Source organism: Drosophila miranda, chromosome 4 (assembly GCF_003369915.1).
Source record: "Drosophila miranda strain MSH22 chromosome 4, D.miranda_PacBio2.1, whole genome shotgun sequence".
Taxonomy (NCBI): Eukaryota; Metazoa; Arthropoda; class Insecta; order Diptera; family Drosophilidae; genus Drosophila; species Drosophila miranda.
In genome coordinates, this window is record NC_046677.1 from 20522241 (window position 1) to 20540942 (window position 18702).

The window sequence follows — 18702 nt, forward strand, 5'->3', positions numbered from 1 at the left end:
TTTGTTGGTTTGTTAATGAAATTAGGTTTTTAGGTATTTTCAATGTGACCGTAACCTGAAAAATACCATTAGACCCAAGAAAAAGATGTGATGTACATGCTACATGTTTACCTAAGTGTGCCCGCATTGTCAAATTACCAGCAAATTTACAGAAAAATTTTTGTAAATTGAATTTTTGTGAATCCAAAAATGGGAAGCACCTTTTTTAACAAGCTTTTATTGATTGCTGGCTTCGCCAGCTTAGCCCACGCCGCCTTCTCGGCAGCACACCGTGAGTATTTTCACCGCTGTTACGGGGAACTTTGGACCAGAAATGAAAACTAACCCAAATTAAAAATCCGCAGATCGCACGTACTTGCGTCTTACAGAGCAGGAATGGAATAGTTTGCCATTGGATGTAAGGGATACACGCCACATTGCAGTCTCCACTTTACCTAATCCATCATCATCCCTTTCAGATTATTCTTCAGACCGTCATCAGTCTGGTGGTGGTTGTGTACAACATCATTGAGGTTGTGGGCCACTTCAAGGAGATTCGTGCCACTGTGGACATGCAGCAAAAGACTTGGGACACATTGGGCAACTTCCCATCATTCTACTCGTTTAATCACCGCGGACGTGCTTTGAATCCGGGCTACACGCCATTCGAAAAGGCCCAATAGGAGCCGCCGCAGCATGGAATGGAAACGCTGCCAGCTCTTTTATTAGTTTAGTTTCGTGCAGTTACAATATAAATTATGCTAAACAATGACCAAATTACACATACCACTGACGTTGGAGTTGCAGAATACGACGAGTTCTTGGCCAAGACGAGATCAAGGGCTCTGATTTCCAGTTCGGAGTCGGCACGAAGGTCTTCACCGGGGCTCGAATTGCACGCTGGACTGTGGCACAGACGGCAACCGTCTTGGCGGCCACTTTGCAACAGACACTCGTAGTACATCTGAGGATTGGAGCGACAGCCCCGCACCACCAGCTGCTTGTGTGTATCGTAGTATTCCAGACAGGCCTCCGCCTGTTCTGCCGGTTCGTTGGGCTGCAGTGGACATGGAATAGCATTGGATCCTCGTGAGATTTTCTCACAGTCCGCCTGATTCCCTGTGCACTGATGGCACCAGAGACGTTCCTCCGGAAAGGCTCCTTTGTTGCAGAAGCTGCCATTACAGCTCTTGCAGGCGGAGAGGTTCGAAGAAGTGCAGCTGAAATCCTCTCGCTGACATCCCCTTTCGGTGGTTCCATTGCTATGGGTTAGCACGAGACACTGTGCGCCCGGTTGGGCACATTCCTCTATGTATATGCCACCGGGTCGCTCCCAGTTGGCACAGGCCGCTCCCGCCTGATCCGAGCTGCAGCGATAGCATCGTGTAAAGTCGCGACTGTTGCAGCCTGACTCTGCGTCGCATTCATAGCAATTGAGGATTCCCGCCTCGGTGGGTGGGGCACCGCATCCCCTGCGTATATTCCAGTCGGAGTACTCGCAGGCGAAGCAGGAGGAGGCCTCGGCAGAGCCACACGTGCTGTTGGTTACCGCAGTGACATTGGTCCGGCACAGTGGCTGATCCACGGAGTTGCAGGTCAAGCAACGCTGCTGGGGAATACACCGGGCATTGCACTTGTCACCCGTTTGGCACTTGTCCAGCTCCTCTAGGAGTGGCGCCAAATCCGCTGGCAGTGTGGTGGAGCAGCCTCTCACTACGCGACTCAACTTTCGATAGCTGAAGCAGAACTTGTCGTCCTGCTCACCCAGCAGCACATCCTGCTGGCAATCCTCGTACAGACTCACATTGCAATTGGCGCTGTTCACCTGAAAGAGATCCATCTTGCAGCCACGTCCACTGCTGGAATCACAGGTGACACAGGTCTGTGTCCAGGCTCCCTGCTCATCATTGCAGCCGTTGTACTCGCACAGCTTTGCGGCACTCGAGACGGTGTGATTTCCCTCCGAGACACAGCCGCGATAGGCCTCGGTGGCATTTAGTACCTCGGTGTAGCACTGATCCTCCTCGTGATGGTAGCGGCATGGCTTTGGTTTGGCCCCAGGTGCCACCACGCAATCCGCCCCCGCACAATGATGACATTTGAGACGCCCAGGAGGATAGACCCCAGCATTGCAAAGGTTCAGAGAGCAGCTCTTAGAATATGTTGCACCAGTAGTGGGGGTATCTGCACCACACCCACGGTACGTGATGGAATCGACTGCAAGAGGCGGCCAAATCAGTTGAAGGTCAATGTCTGGCAGGCGGTGGACTCACCAATGGACATGGCACAGGACAGCTGGTTGGTGCAGTCCTGGTAGGGCAAGACCCCGACCTCACCCAGGGTCTGGGCGCACTCGGGCAGGGCAATCGAGTCGCAATGGTAGCAGACAATGGCCCGAACAGAGTGCAGCGAGCCTATTGTTAGAACCGACATGTCATCGTACTATTGGAAACCAATTAAAGCCTGTGAACGGACTTACATGACAGCAGCAGCAGCAGCAGGAGGAGAGGTGGTTTATTCAGACGAACCATTCTAGAAACGGACCTGCATGATAATGCATTGGCTTTGTTTGCACATTGAAAATTATAATCTGTGAGTATTTTATGACTTATCAATTTGTAGAGTAATGAAATGATTGTACCATAAGTTAAAATGATAAGGATAAGCCATAGAAGTAGACATGGGCAATACTGGTAGAGAGCTTTTCAGACAAAGAACAGTCAAAGTGCCAAAAGAATGGGACAGAACAAGCAGATTGTTCTGCCATATGCATACTGAAATATTCCATAACTCCGTGACCCCATTATCGGTGTAACCCAGATTGCCATCGCAAGGTTCACATCATCAATAATTCAACTATTTTCAGATCAGTAGAGCAGTTCTGATAGCGGCCTCGCAGATATGAGATGAGCACTAATATTCAGGAGGGGGATATTCAAACTTTGAAATTCGGGAATTAGATAATTCAACGCCATAATCGATAAGCGATTGCAGTTGGTCGAGATGCCAGCTCGACTTATTCTCCAATTTATTTTATTGTTTAATTTTAAACTTTTAAACAATTACAAACAAACCAATTACCTGTACATTGTCTCTTCTCTGGATTCTGTAATTAAATTAAACAATTTATTTTGCAACTACAATAATCAGATCAACTGTTAGAGACCGATAAACATATCGATATGCAAGACTCGCTTGCAGCGCTGCCAGCTGTTCATTATTTCCGGCTGCCATTTTCACAAAAATTAATTCGAAGAACCAAAAGAAATCTAATAAATTCAGAGGCATCCTGAAAGCGATCAGATAAGTCCAACAAAATGTCAAAATTATTTAACCAAGGGGATATTATCCAACCGCTTGTAGGCCCGAACTGCTCTGATTATGTTGTGGCCCATGCAACCGCGAAAGTGACGCCGTTTCGCACATTCGCAGAAGTTTCACTTTTGCCGGAAATTTTGGAAAGGATGCGAAAACTGGGCTTGAACCGTCTGCAGCGGCTGCAGAGCTATGCCTGGCCGCATCTTCTCAAGGGCCCGGGTCACGGTGTCCTCATTGTGAGTGCCCCACGCAGCGGCCGCACGATGGGATATGTGCCGCCCGTTTGCCACGTTGTCAACTCGATCCTGGCCGCGAATCGGCGCCGGAGAGAAGTGGCGGTTGATTTACTGGATATCTCGCACGGAATGGGACCCATTGCCCTGATTCTAGTGCCAGACTTAAACCGACTGGCGCAGGTGGCCGCCTTATGCAGTGCGCTAATGCCAAAGAAAGAGACCGTGGATGACGTGGGGATCATTGTGACGAGAGTGTTGACCGTTCCCATGGAGTGCACTCCCGATTTCATGGGTGCGTGGCTCAACGAAATAGGCGTGTTGGTGGCCACCCCAGCCCGATTTGCCAAAGCGTGCAAGCAAGGAGCGGGCCTGCTAAAGCTTAATCAGCTGCAGGTAGTGGTCTTCGATGACGTGGACTTAATGCAGAAAGAGGAACTGAAGCTGGCCCAGCAGTACATTCCAAGCATGACCAATAGCAATGGCACCCATCATCATCCCTGTCCGCAGGTGGTGATGGTTTCCCAACATTACACTCCAGCCCTGTTGGCCCAGGTGCGCCGGTACAATCAACATCCCTGCCTGATCTTTGGCGATATTCTGGAAGCTGCTCTTTATGGCGGGATGCGATTGTTAGTGAATATGGTCGCGGCGGTGGACAAGGTCACTGCGGTGGTGAAACTGCTTCGTCAACGTCCGCCGGCGGAATATCGCACCATCATCTTCTGCGCTGGCGATAAGGAGATGGCCCTGCTGGTCGGATCCTTAGAGTATTTCGAGTACGACTGTCTGGCCTACTACCAGACCGTGGATCTGTCGTATCTCGATAAGGTAAGCAGCTGGACGTGTGACACCCGTGGCGTGATCTTTGTCTGCACCGACTACTGTCCCGAGCTGAGAATACGCAATGCGCACACCATAATCCACTACAACATGAGTGCGTCATGGGGCAAATTCAAGAATCGCTACTTGTTCCTGTCCGACAACGTGCCCAATGTACTGACGCATCCCAAGGCATTGTCCCCACCAGCAACCGCAACCGATGGAAGGATCCTGGATTCGCTTGTCCTCTTGGAAGAAGGGAACGCCAAAGAGCTGCCCAAACTGGTCGATCTTATGCAGCTCCACCAGAAGTTGGACCCCAATATTGTGGCGATGGCTGTTCGCATCCGCAAGGAGATGAACGCAATGAAAACCATTGTGAAGCCGATTTGCAGAGAGATCTTGGGTCACGGTGATTGCTGGGATACTATGTGCCGTGATCGTCATTATCTGCACGAAGCAGATCGCCGTTCATCTGCGGTACCCTGTTCGGGGGACATCAAGGTCCACGTGCTGCGCGTCTACTCCCCCGGACACTACTGTGTGATCGTCTACGAGCACATTCCCCCGGGGGGTAAATGGCACGATTTACACCCCGCCTGGAATTTTCCGGTCCTGATGAACTTGAGGCTCACCGAGGAGAGGGTGGAGCCACCACCACGCTACTGGCCACCGCTACACCAAGCCGTGTGTCTGTGGAAGACTTCGAAAGGGTCTGGCTATACCTATGAGCGTGTCCGGGTGCTCAGCGTGCCGCTCATTGAGAATGTGAATCTGGTCCAGTCGAACCTCATGGTGCTGGTCCAGGCTATGGACAATAGCACTCGCCGTTTCGAGACCAACTGCATGTCGCTCCATGTCTGCCCCGATGAGTACGTTAGTGCGCCGCCATTGTGCATGGACCTGCGCCTCCTGGGAATGGTTAACCACATGGGTGAGCGCCATTGGGCTGACAGAGATGCTCAGACGGTTCAAGACTGGCTGAACACGGCGCCCGTTGACCACTTCGTCCAGGCCAAAGTGGCATTTTCCACTTCGCACACGATCTTCGCCACATGCATGGTGTCCATGATCTACCTTAAGACGCTGAAGGTTTTTAATCTCCACTTGAACCTACAAAGAGCACAGGTCGAGGCAAAGATGAGCAAGCGATGTGATCGGACCAAAGAGAAGATTTTGAAATTCTTCGAGGAGCACATCAAGCTGGACGCACCGCCGATCCCACAAGATCCACCAGAACTGGAAAAGGAACCGAACTCATGTGAAGAAGCACGTGTGGTGGCAAATGGGCACAAAGAGCACATCGGCGAGGACATGGACAAGAGCCCACCCTCAAAGCAGGACACTTCCAAGATGTCAGATATAGTGGACCATGAGCTTAAGACGGGCCGGGAGAACCGTGTACGCCAGGAGCGTAGCCAGGAAGAAACAGATTCCGCGGAAGAAACCGATTCCGAGTTGGAACCTAAGCAGAGCCCTGTCATGCCTGTTGGCCAGGACCAGCCTGGAGAATCGGAAGCTTCGGATATTAAGAAGGTACCAATAGCCGATTTCTATGACTGCTTAAGAAGATGCGCCGCGCTAGACCGCCTCGAGGAAATGGAAGCAGTCACGAGCAAGGCGGCGCCGTGCGTTATCGCTGCCGAGCCCAAGGAGGAGAAGCCGAAACAAGAAAAAAGCCAAAAATTAAAGTTAGAGACAGTTTCTGCCAGGGCTGGCTTTACAGCAAGTAATGCTGCTCGTCTTTTGCGGCGCGCAAAGTGTCCCGATGTTAAATACTACCAGACCCTCGGCGCCCTCCATCTACAGGTGGCCCTGGTAGATGAGAAAATGTCCTACCGGACACGACTGATAGAAAGCACTGGTGTTTTCTTCCAAGCTACTCCTATAGGCGAATACGGATCAGAAAGCTGCGAGTTCTTTGTAAACACAGGCATGATCTTCAAGGGCGTACAACATGCCATGACAGGGCGCACTGTTTACATTGAGCTTCAAAAGATGGACCCAGGCTACTACCCCACCCCATTCGTCCTCTCAAAGTTCTTTCAACTGAACTACGACAAGATGAATGTCGAGGAGAAATGGCATCAGCGACAGCGAACCAATCTCGGACAGTTGATGCGTGATTATGGATTGGGGATGGTTCAAAAGAGCACAGCTAAAGAGGAATGTAGCGAGCCAACCGAGTCCGAGTCAGAATCCGAGGATGGGGTGGAGCGACCGGAAGACTACAGAAAGATCGACATGAATTAGTATTTAAGAAACCTTTCTTTCATAATATTTGTATGGTGTTCTCTATAATTGGAGAACTAATTAACTATTGATCGTAGAGATCGTATGAAAGATATTGGGATTCCCAATCAGACTATATGGAAGAAACAGAAATTTTGTAAAATTTATTTACCATTGATAACAATATATTACTTAACACTTGAGACACGCAAAACACATATATAAAACTCTTTAATGAATCTCTTGGTTACACAAATCCTCTCTGAACTCCTGTGTGTATGTACATATACTATTAGCTTGCTATCTGTTTTGTCCATACTTTACAAATCAATTAGAAATGTATCTTCGTAGAACTACAGACAGTACAGATCATATGTGTGTGCGCTGACTTTCGAACATTTTGATGATAAAATTGGAGTGGGACTACAAAGATATAGACTGTAGAAGCCAGAACAGACTTACAAACCAGAGGTAGCTAAAACTTAGAGTTAACATGAGCGAACATACTCGTACCATTGCTAAGACCATGGTTATAATATTTGTGTTATATTAATAATTATTGTTGAGATATTATGGGTGATATTACGAGTATTTGGGCAAGAGAGAGACAGAGAGAGCGCGAAAGAGTACTTGTCTTGGAGTAGGTGACCCCATTGGAGGGGGTATCCGCACCAAACCCACTATTGGTGATTGAATTGATTGCAAGAGGCGGTTGAAGAGTTGAAGGTCAATGCCTGGGAGGCAGTGGACTCACCAATGGACATGGCACACGACAGCTGGTTGGTGCAGTCCTCGTAGGGCAAGACCCCGACCTCACCCAGGGTCTGGGCGCACTCGGGCAGGGCAATCGAGTCGCAATGGTAGCAGACAATGGCCGACATGTCATCGTATTCTTGGAAACCAAATAAGGCCTGAGAACGGACGTACAATGCAACAGCAGGAGGAGAGGTGGTTTATTCAGACGAACCATTCTAGAAACGGACCTGCATGATAATGCATTGGCTTTCTTTGCACATTGATATTTATAAACTACGAATATTTTACGACTTATCAATTTGCAGAATAATGAAATGATAGTACTATTAGTTAAAGTGAAAAGGATAAGCCATGGGCAATACTCGTAGAGAGATTTTTAGTGAATCCCCAACTGCCAAAAGAATAGGACAGAACAAAGCACATTTGTCTGCCATTTGCATAATGACATGTTCCATAATGTGGTCATATGCCTTGATCCCATTATCGGTGTAACCCATCTGCCCATCGAAAGGTTCACATCATCAATAATTCAGTCGGTGGGTACGGTGGGGTACGGGTCCCGTTCCGCATTCATTGCAAGGATGTCGAGAGCGGCTCATAAGCGGGCACCCGCTTGGCACCCCCGCCCCCGTCCAATATCGATTTAAATTAGAGCTCGGATAATTGCGTGACAATCAAGGGATTCTAGTATATGTATGACCAGTATGACAAGGCAATTTAGTGGAAACCTCTCTCAGTAGACAGAAAAACAGCAACTGGACAGGAACGACAACGAACTCATCTAGGGCAGCACTTTGTTGGCTTTACTTTACCGATTGCATTGCCAGTGTTTGCAGAGCTCTCCAGAGCTGGCGGATAAAACGATATCGCTGAAGATACTCGTGCATAAACATCCAGATAAAGCTCCCTCCCGTGAGGTCAAGTGGGAGCTGTATTTCGCGGAAACTGTAATACCCCCTCAGAATCAGACGACCCGCGAAGCTACAACCGATCACTAGCCACCATGCAGACGAAGCAACTTCTCCTCTGGATCGCACTGACGGTCCTCTTGCATTGGGCCGAGGCTCAGGAGGATAATATCCATGAACTTAGCGTGAACGCAGCTACAGAACAGACGCCTGAAATGGAGGCAGGGACTACGTTGTCGGAACCAAAAGAACTGAAGTCATCTGAAATGCAGGAACAGAATGATAAAAACTCAACAGCAAGCGAAAGCGAAGATGACAAGCCAAAGGAATCTTCAATGGGTACAGCAGACATGCCTTCATCGGGGGAACATTTAGATCTGGGTCCACAATCAGAAGCGGATAAACAGCCGGAATCGTCCATGGGTTCTGCAGATATGCCATCATCAGGCGAACAGTTAGATCTGGGTCGCCAATCAGAAGCGGATAAGGAAGAGCCACCAGCTGAGAAACCGCCAATGGATACAGAGGACATTCCTACTAAAGAGGAAGAAAAAGATCCGGATGAACCTTCAAAGGGAACATTGGATATTCCTTTTGCAGGGGAACAAACAGAACCGCCAATGGGAGAACCAGAAATTCCTGCCCATCCGAAACCCGTAGAATCAGAGCACACAGGAACATCAACCGAAACTGAAAACACCGATAAGGATAAGCCAGCAACAGAAACGGAAGCACTTCCGCACCCTCCTGCTGAAGATTACCAAGACGATGCACCGCATGAGGAACCAACAGAGCCCGCTCCGGCAACCACCCAACCTACACCTGCGACCACTAAACCCCCCCCAACCTCAGCTCTACCCGTACCACTATTTCCATCAATAAGTTGCTTCAGCTGCAGCAACTGCAAGGAGAAGCCCAAGAATCGAACAAAGTGCGCATCGACTCCGGGAAAACGTAATGGGTGCCTAACTTTCGTCAAGAGTAAGTACCGCCTGGGAGTGTGATCGACGTGTCCACTAATATCTTCCACTGCTTTAGATGAGGAAAAGCTTGTGCTGCGTGGCTGCATCTCCGAACTGGCGGAGAGTGGCCACAACTACTGCAAATCGAATGCGAAAGGCTGTGAAATGTGCTACGAGAACGACTGTAATGCCAAGGAGGTGACGCTGTCGAATGCGGCAGCTGCTCCTCTGCTGGGCAGTGCCCTTATCTGGGGAATTTGTATAGTCAGGTGTCTGGTGACGATGTAGGAACCCCTCGACTCTGAGTCATCACCGTTTTAAAATTCCATTAAAATCGATAAATATGATAAGGGAGGAGAGACACGCCATGCACATTTAAATCAATTTTGTTCGTGAAAAGCTTGGTGGAGTATTTGATTCACTTCAAGCATTACCGGGTATACTTTTAGAAACAGTTTATTTCAAAAATTGTTAAGTAAATGATTAATAAATGTACATAATGCAGCAAAATGAGAAACATGAATGAAAAAAACGATTCGGAGAGTTTAAATAAAGTCAATCTTGTACTCATAAGTCCTTGTAGATTCTTAAATTTTATAAATAATAAAACAAATTAACTACTGCTCTGAAGATTGATTGAAATATCATGATTTCACAAATACTTTCCGATCGATTCTTCGTTAAACTTACAGCTCCATAACATGGTGATCTTTTCCTAAGAGCTCTGTTCCTAAATGTAGCCAGATATCTTTTAAAGTTGGTTTTACATTAGTCTCCTTAGTTATATGTATATAAATAAATCGAGTGATGAGCCAGAAATCATTAATATTGGATAATCTCAGATCAATTCCTGCTAAAAAATGAAAGAACGAGCTCCTAAAACCCATCACCCCGTGTCCTGGGTATCGTATAGTAGTGGCCATAATACAAATTTTCATTCCGACTTTTCTTTTTTGGTTTTTTATTTGTTCAATGTCCAGAGGGACTCAAAAGCTTGGCTCCTTAGCTGTTGTACCCCATATCGATTTAATTAGGAGTTCGTATAGTTGCTTTTCAATCGGGGGATAAGACCAGAAAATTTCAATTAGTTTTGTTTCAGTCGCGGTTGAAACATCAACATATAGGAAACAAAAACAGTATCAAACCGCGCTACGATTAAAGGATATCACTGACCAGAATGTGGCTGAATGATTTGTTTATCTGGATTACATTGATGGCCAGGCCAAGCGAAGGGATCTCAGTGGGATCTCATTTAAGGGATAGTGAAACTTATCCTGACCCCAGAAAACCAAACACTACTCTTGCAATACCCAACACATTGCCTATATCTTGCTTCGTTTGTGACCCCAAAGTTGATGAAAACTGTTCCGTAAAGCTTACAAAACGAACAAATTGCTTTCCGAGAGATGGCAGGGAGAATTCCTGCATCATCGTTTACATGAGTAAGTGGGATGCTTTCAGGGTGGGCAACATAGCCAATGATATGACCTCATCTCTTAGGGGCCGAAAATATTACCAGCCGAGGCTGTGAATTCGAGTTGGTGGGTAATTCCGCGGAATACTGCCACGGAAACATCTTTTGCTCAACGTGCTCCCAAACTGACTGTAATTCCATATACGTGCCTACAAAACCTTCATCTAAGCCAGGTGGTTATTCGAACTCTGCCCCCCCATTGATGGGCAGGGCCCTAATCATTTTGGCCATTTGTTTAATCAGTTCTTTGGTGAATGCTTAGGAACACTCTGAGTCATGGAAGTTACAAGTGTATTTGTGAGCAGAGTTTCAATTATCGCATTTTCATTCTCCTGATAGTATATCAGTATATTTATTGTTCTTGAATCTAATACATATTAAAAATTAGAATCAAAAATGCTTGATATAAAAATTTACCCGCGATTATTGATCCAAGTTTTAATAAAATGTATTTTTAAACGACCAGAGGTAAAAAGTTTTCTTGTAGATCAAATTAAGTTCACATACATATATAGAAAATTATACAATATATGTATAAATATCCATCCTACGATAAGGTGTTCATTCGATAATCTTATCGTTGACTACGGAAAAATTACGAAAGAGATTTAAGCTATATTTAAACTATATATTGCAATGAAAATCGCAGTTCTCATGGTTGTGCAGCTCTTCAAAATATACCGAACTGGGCACGGTTTATTTTCGATTGAAAACTAAAAAGAATTATTGGCCTGCATGTTCGAGTTCATAGAATGCAGAACCAAGCGATTTCTTAATCAATTGATAAGGCATGTTTTTATTTTATCTCAATATTTATTATTTCCACAGACAGACAGATAAGATGTACGATGTACAATTTCTGCAAGAAATCTTCAATGTACGACTATAATACAGAAAACATTTCAAATAATTTGGTATAAGACTTTTATTTGTGATAAGACAAATATTCCTAACTATTATCATAATTGCCTTACTCATAGGCCAAGCGCCGTGCTTAGTTTCTATAGATACCATGTGGAAAACGAAAATAAAAACAATGCCAATGGTTTTCGGTTTTGTCATGGGGCTTACAGGGTGTATCGAAGGGCCAGAACGAGCCCCACAAGGAGACCCACACTCAGCTTTTTGAGGGTGTCTGCTCCGGAGAAGGGCACCTTATTGCAAAGGGACGTCTTGCACTGCACGCATTCGTGGCTCTTCTCGTTAACACATTGGTACTGCATCAGTTCGCTGGCCTGATCGAAGCAGCCGCGTATACCGGCTCCATCTGGTAAACGAAAGGTTAGATAACGAACATATGACCTACAAATAAAACTTACTCCAATATCCGTAGAAGCAATTGTTGGAGGTGCAAGCTGTCAAAGGAGCATCAACGCCGGTCTGGCACTTGCCATCGGTGCGAGTGCTGCACATCGCACACTGGAACTCAACGGCCTCGGCAGCCACATTGCAGTTCGCCTCCGAACATTTTTTGCAGCTGTTCTCCGTGGTGCAGGCTTCCTGCTCGGCGGTGAGACAACCACGCGTCACAGTGCCATTGTTTAAGGTGTAGCAGCCGAGATCCTCCTGGTTGTAGGTGAGTGTGCCACAGGATTTGGCAATGGTAGTATTCTGTTCCGTGGCACAATTGGTGCACTCGATGCAGGTACCGGCATCCCGTTCGTAGGCCAGATTGTTGCAGCTCGTCGTGTTGCAAATGACGCAGCTCGTATCCGTGCTGCCCACCTGGCACTTGGCCCCTGCATCCGAGGTGCAGCCACGTTGCATGGTAGTGGCGCTCGTTCCGGTCATGTAGCACTGAGCGCTGACAAGTGCACAGGCAGTCAGCGAGGTGATGGCAGGTGTGTTACAGGTCTCGTCTGTGCAGCTGTAGCACTGGAGGCGTGTCGTTGGGTACATGCCCTCGTTGCAGAGGGCCGTATTGCAGGATGAACAGGTGTCCGGCTTGGCATCGGTGGCACAGGCAGAGCCGCACTGGCGCGTCACCGTCTGGTTTTCGTTCACCTGATTTACACAGACCTGATCCGTCGATCCGCAGACCACATTGTATTTGGAGTCTGTCACATTCGATGAACCGCACTCGGCCAGGCCCAGGCATTGCTGGCAAACGAGGTTCGTGTTGCACTTGTCGGTGTTGCAACTATTGCAATTGAAACCACTGCAGTTGGCGTCACCGGAAAGGCAGCCGCGAGTTATGTTTCCAGGCTCTGGAAGTACATGTCCGTGAAAAAGTGAAGTGTGAACTCTCGAAAAGCGAATATCAGTTTAATAATCTCAACCCCCCCAAAGAGTTAGTCAATCGTTTATGGCGGCTATCATTGATACCACTAGCCGATAGCGTACTGTTGATTAAAATATCCCTTTGTTTCGAAATTATTGGTTTCACAGTCAGCAGAATATGAGTAAAAAGAGAGCCTAACAGGAGTCTAAGAACTACCTAACCATATTCGCCAAAAAATTGGTTAGCTCTGCTTAGTATTATTTCAAATTCAAATATTCAAAGATGCTGTCTTTCATTCCTGATACGATATGTTGGTCTTTGTTGGCTATAACTGTTTCAACAAAACCCCATTTTAATGGATCAGATTAAGCTGTTTAAACAGTAACATATTTCTATTTCGCCATTGTACGTACAAACACTTTGCTGCACATTGAACGAGTATGTGTTGCGAGTCTTATAATCTTTCATGAGTCATAGGTGGGGTACTAACCTGCAGAAGTAAAACAATCAGTTGTGCAGTCCACGGTAGAAAAACTTGCGGGATTTTTGAGGCAATTTTCACCATCACTTGATGTGCAGTTATAGCACTCTGCAGTGGTTAGAAAGAAAATAATTTAGTGTTAAATTCGAACCCACGCTTCGTTTGGGCCAACTTACGTATGGCCAGACAGCTGTCCAGCTGGCTGAGAGCGAGGGCGGCCACTATCAGAGCGGTGAAAAGTGTATGACTACCCATGGTATAGTTCTTTTAGTTTTGGTATAGCGATCCGATCGGGTGTTGTGCTTGCCTCGACCAATTTTGGTTAACTGTCGGCCAAAGGGTTCGGTATCACAAATGCCCCTAATCAATTTCACTTTAACACACATGCTTATCTCTTTTTATGCATGTATTTCACAAGCATTTCTGTTTTCTTTTCTACTGATAACTTCAATACACTTTTGCGATAATTTACGAATATATATACATAAATGTGTGTACATATAGAATGGTATATGATAAGTAGCACCTTTGAATTTTATTCACAGTTGCGGTTAGAGTCGGAAGCTTTCACAGACCATTGAAAAACCATTGACATTAACCCATTGTCAGCCAATAAGCTCACAATATAGAATTTTGTTGGATTCCAATGAAAGAATTGGGCTGTAGTTAATCTTGGATTTTGATCGAAATAGTTGAAACTAATTTTTATTTTATTATTATTTTAATTATGTTTTTGTGCCAACTCTATTTAACCCTTCAATAGGCGCTTTAAAAGCTTAAATCCTAGAGTAAAAGAAGCTTTTTTGGTTTGTGTACTCTCTAGTGTATGTATCTAGTTCTATAGATACTATGAGCTTTGCAGTTATTAATGAAAGGTACATTTCAAATTATTATAATTTGGAGGATATAATACGTATATTCATTTTTATATAATTGAAAATATGTATATAATGATATACTAGTATTTATGTGTTATGTAGGCTTCGGATGAATCCATAGTCGGGTGGATTGTCGCGGTCGTGATCGCTGGGGGGATCGGAGTCAGTAAAACACGTCCGTTTACGTTTTTAATGGTTGCCCATTAATCAGAATTTTTATTAATTTACGAAGGCTGGAATTTTTCCACAAAAAAAACCGCTCGCAAAGTACATTAAGGCTAGGTAGGGTAGTAGGATTTAGGGACGACGACAATCGAAAGTAAGCACTGATCCTTAGTATAATCAGTGCTGACAATTTCAACTTCCAGAGAAACATGAGGGACTTAGTGCAATTTTTGGTAAATTGATTAAAATTCTCTGAAAATATGAAAGTGTTATATATATTAGTCTTGCATTTATGGAGTTATGTGTTAACCCAGCAGAGTAATATTTACCCTCGACCATCCGCACCAGACAATTAATCAGAATCAGAACAATCTCAGACAATGGACAGTAAGTAAGATATAGATAAGGACGAAGAAATTTTGATAATAAAAAATAATAATATCTTATTGTTTCTTTTCTTTATTTAGGATCCGTAAGTGATCATTTTGATTAGATAAGGTTCCACGAAACTAGGGGATTTTCAACGTCTTTCCTAAATAATACATTTGTCGATGATTCTTTTTGCGAATCGTGTGAATTGTGTGGAATCTTGCATTCGGAGAGATCAAAAAGTTCACTTTTCTGTTATATTTTATTGAATGGCAGTCGAAAAAACTGATGTTGATTGGCTATTGATAGTTGAGTGGCTATTGGGAAAGGAGTATTATAAAAAGGAAAGACTTGCAGAGTTTTTGTGGGACTGCTTTTATTAAGAATAATTCCAGTCAATGGTTTTAAATTTTGTATTTAATAGTATTTAAGAATCAATATATAATACAACTTATGGAAGTTCACACCATCACCCCTCAGGAACTGTTTCTAGAAGAAGTTCTTCGCACCCACCACCAGGAGTAAGAGCAACATGCCCAGAGAGGCACGTAGACTGGTGCTGCCGTTGCATCGATCTTCAAAGCAGAGCTCGCAATTATCGCCGCTGGAATTACTCGGAAGACCGACTTGTTTTCGTACCGCCTCACATCCACTCAGACCATTCAAAACCCGAACACAGCCGAGATGTTTCACTGTAGGAATGAAAAAAGGACATGTGGTTCAGTTCAAAATTACGTGTGGTTCTGTGGTTTATACATACCTTCACCCATCATAATACTGTAGCAGGCAGTCAACTTAATAGTACCATCCGTGTCCCTTCGAGCACGGGAAATGGTGCGATAGTTCTGGAGCAAAACATCTGTGGCCATAGCAGCCAACGATTTGCTACGACTTGCAGAATCGGTAGTGGAATCAGTTGAGAAATCGGTTGAGGAATCTGTTGAAGAATCGGTTGAGGAACCGGTTGAGGAATCGGTTGAGGAATCTGTTGAAGAATCGATTGAGGAATCGGTTGAGGAATCTGTTGAAGGATCGATTGAGGAACCGGTTGACGAATCGGTTGACGAATCGGTTGTGGAACCGGTTAAGGAATCGCTTGTGGAATCGCTTGAAGAATCAGTTGGAGAATCTGATGATGAATCGGTAGATTCAGAATTGGTTGATTCAGTTTCAGAATTGGTAGAAGAATCAGTTGCAGTATTGGTTGATGAATCGGTAGATTCATTAGTTGAAAAATCGGTAGATTGATTAGTTGAAGAATCGGTAGATTCATTAGTTGAAGAATCGGTAGATTCATTAGTTGAAGAATCGGTAGTTTCATTAGTAGAAGAATCGGTAGTTTCATTAGTTGAAGAATCGGTAGATTCATTAGTTGAAGCATCGGTAGTTTCATTAGTTGAAGAATCGGTAGTTTCATTAGTTGAAGAATCGGTAGTTTCATTCGATGTAGAATCAGTCACAGGATTGGTGGAAGAGTCCGTGGTAGAATCGGTCGATCCACCAGCTGTAGAACCGTCCGATCCATCAGGTGTAGAAGCTGTAGATCCATCAGGTGTAGAAGCTATCGGAGCTGCCGTTGTAGGACCGGTTGAAGGTTCATCCTAGAAAGAGTAAGAACAGTTGGATTACGCTTGATTAAAATAATTTTCCCTGGCAGAATGGTGTCTTACCTCTGTTGTCGTATCGGTTGGCGCATCATCCGCACTACAGCTAACCACCTTCACAAAGTTCAGATCGTCGCACTGGCTGCCGATGCACTCGTAACATTCCAGGACATTTTCTGCAGGGTAAATAAAATGTAAATCAGGGTATACAGAGTGCTTGAGGGCCAAAAAAGATATAGATTGTACTGCTGTCGTGACTACTCCGCCGTCACCAAAAAGCAGGGAATGTTTTATCAAAAACGATCGATAGCAGCGATCTTCCCATCACTTCCCTTATATGAGAACCTATTGGACACGTTTTTGGAAACAGCACAAATATCTCTACATAATTTTATGACCTCTTATCGGACAGCAGCCTTTGTAGTTGATATATTAAGCTATTCCATATCGATAAAGTACGATATATACGTTGCTCGTGTGGGAACTCATAAAATATCACTGAATATATCTGGATACTCAATTAAAAGATATTATTTGAAGTTTGATAATGCTGTTCTGATGAAATAATCGTTCGATCAATTTTTTGAGGTGCAGGAGAGCTTTTGATGAGTCAGTATAAAATATATTTTCCAATATTGTTTATGCCTTCGCAATTTTTTCATTGAGGTTAGAAGCTATTGGTGGCACAAAACTAATTACAATAATGGCACTGGCCATGGCATATTCTTCACTGGAAGTCGGTGCAAACATGGCTGATAAGGAGACCGAGCCCATGTTCTCTCTTTCACAAAACTAAAACAGTCCATAGAATATGAAGTAATTTCCATTCCTGACATTGACACGCGATAAATCAATCATTAAATTTCAAGTCTAAATTATTCTATTATTTTTGCACTGTGCACTGGATACTTAGAAATTTGTTAATAAGTAAGTCGCACCTTTCCCAAGAGTGGATGAGGCGCAGAACGCCAGTAGTAGGAAGGTAACAGTGAGCGAACGCATTTTGCGAGTATTTTTCTATTATTCTATTAACCGAAGGATCCTGTGAGTGTGTGAATGATCCTTGGATGGAGGCAAAGAGCAGTCGAGAAACGAGAACAGTACCGCACGACGGCTGAATGGGAACTACCAATTAAATATAATGTTAACATGGCTTTTTTATCATTCGCAGTTCGAGCCGCCGCCCTCACTGATAAGCGATAGCAGCTCAGCAGAGGCAGCAAACCCCAAAAGCGGAGCTGGGCAGAGCAGCACAGAGCAGTAAAGAGGGGAACAGCATTCAGGCATTGTATTGTTCTAGGTTGTGGACGGACGGAACTGCCCCGAATCTGCCCATCATTATGTGGGGGCCACCTTCCTGTTGATAAGGCGGTCATACAAATCCTGATAGCCAATGTATATGATTGGTAAAATTTGACGATTCTTTGGGTCATTCACTTCCTCAGGATACTAACCCGAGTGGTTTATTATTGGGTTTTTGTCCGTTCCTAGAACTTATAATTCGATTAGATATAGATTAAATGTACGGTGACTGTTAAGCAATTAGCTGGTTTTGGCACTTCTGGAAGTTTTATGGATCCTTCGAAGACGGCCAAACCCATGACACACAAGCACTCCCCATTTAATTGCAGTTCACCTTTGGCGGAAAGTTCCAGATAAAAACTTTATGGTCCCCTAGATATTCGCATACACCATAGAGACCCCTTGGCGGCATGCAGACGACTGTCCTACGCTCGAGGATATCTAGAAAATCTTTGCTCGCTTAGTATTTAATTTATTGCGAAAGATATCTAATCAGTCTAATCGATTTCTAAGGCATCTAAGCCGGTGCCAGGCTCTATGGCTGTTGCTGAGTAATATTTAACCAAATAAATGTGTGAACGTATAGTACGTTTGTGATAGGCAAATATATAAACTAAATATTTTGCAGTCATGTACATATACGTGGCTGCGTTGCGAACCTTTGGCCAATTGAATATCAAACTTCGATAAAGGAACGAAACCACAATGTCGGTTTGGTCGAATAACGATTAATACTCGTACATTTATTTGCAATGATTCATATTATTTTTTGGACAGCAGCCTTATAGATATGAATGGTAATCATATCATGCATACCAGTGCACGGGACTGTTTCTATAGGAATTTCTGTTTGACTAAAGATCGAAAGGTTTGACCTGCGCAATATAGAGCTCTCTCTATGTGAAACACCCCGTTTTCTATTGACTAGACCTAACCTGACGACTCTAGATCGAATCATAAGTTGATTTGTCACTCATGAAACATTACTAATTACTTGT

The 18702-nt window shown here is 44.7% G+C and overlaps 6 protein-coding genes across 7 annotated transcripts; 3 read left to right on the forward strand and 3 right to left on the reverse strand.

Moving 5' to 3' along the window:
* The first annotated feature begins 94 nt into the window (after nucleotides 1-94).
* Nucleotides 95-761, forward strand: LOC108163109 (membrane magnesium transporter 1). The gene is made up of 3 exons (XM_017298204.2): nucleotides 95-271; nucleotides 345-397; nucleotides 459-761. The coding sequence occupies exons 1-3, from the start codon at nucleotides 190-192 to the stop codon at nucleotides 660-662; spliced, it is 339 nt and encodes a 112-aa protein (XP_017153693.1). The 5' UTR covers nucleotides 95-189; the 3' UTR covers nucleotides 663-761.
* On the reverse strand, nucleotides 679-7584 carry LOC108163104. 2 transcript variants are annotated; one of them, XM_033394053.1, is made up of 4 exons: nucleotides 7524-7584; nucleotides 2459-2479; nucleotides 2253-2393; nucleotides 679-2196 (listed from the first exon to the last, which is right to left on the reverse strand). In XM_033394053.1, exons 1-4 carry the CDS (start codon nucleotides 7552-7554, stop codon nucleotides 710-712), a joined length of 1680 nt encoding a protein of 559 aa, XP_033249944.1. In that variant the 5' UTR covers nucleotides 7555-7584; the 3' UTR covers nucleotides 679-709. The 2 variants fall into 2 exon arrangements, with proteins under 2 accessions (XP_033249944.1, XP_017153687.1); XM_017298198.2 differs by lacking the exon at nucleotides 7524-7584 and having other exon boundaries at nucleotides 2459-2558.
* Nucleotides 3112-7006, forward strand: LOC108163110 (putative ATP-dependent RNA helicase BoYb). Its single transcript, XM_017298205.2, has one exon. The coding sequence runs from the start codon at nucleotides 3297-3299 to the stop codon at nucleotides 6603-6605; it is 3309 nt and encodes a 1102-aa protein (XP_017153694.1). The 5' UTR covers nucleotides 3112-3296; the 3' UTR covers nucleotides 6606-7006.
* A 710-nt stretch (nucleotides 7585-8294) lies between the features above and the next one.
* Nucleotides 8295-9964, forward strand: LOC108163107 (pollen-specific leucine-rich repeat extensin-like protein 2). The gene is made up of 2 exons (XM_017298201.2): nucleotides 8295-9229; nucleotides 9287-9964. Exons 1-2 carry the CDS (start codon nucleotides 8344-8346, stop codon nucleotides 9496-9498), a joined length of 1098 nt encoding a protein of 365 aa, XP_017153690.1. The 5' UTR covers nucleotides 8295-8343; the 3' UTR covers nucleotides 9499-9964.
* Nucleotides 9965-11591: 1627 nt separating this feature from the next.
* LOC108163105 (proprotein convertase subtilisin/kexin type 5) lies at nucleotides 11592-13717 on the reverse strand. Its single transcript, XM_017298199.2, has 4 exons — nucleotides 13563-13717; nucleotides 13396-13494; nucleotides 12004-12891; nucleotides 11592-11951 (listed from the first exon to the last, which is right to left on the reverse strand). Exons 1-4 carry the CDS (start codon nucleotides 13639-13641, stop codon nucleotides 11752-11754), a joined length of 1266 nt encoding a protein of 421 aa, XP_017153688.1. The 5' UTR covers nucleotides 13642-13717; the 3' UTR covers nucleotides 11592-11751.
* A 1476-nt stretch (nucleotides 13718-15193) lies between these two features.
* LOC108163106 (uncharacterized protein YBL113C) lies at nucleotides 15194-17537 on the reverse strand. The gene is made up of 4 exons (XM_017298200.2): nucleotides 17341-17537; nucleotides 16469-16578; nucleotides 15559-16399; nucleotides 15194-15490 (listed from the first exon to the last, which is right to left on the reverse strand). Exons 1-4 carry the CDS (start codon nucleotides 17402-17404, stop codon nucleotides 15288-15290), a joined length of 1218 nt encoding a protein of 405 aa, XP_017153689.2. The 5' UTR covers nucleotides 17405-17537; the 3' UTR covers nucleotides 15194-15287.
* Nucleotides 17538-18702: the final 1165 nt, after the last annotated feature.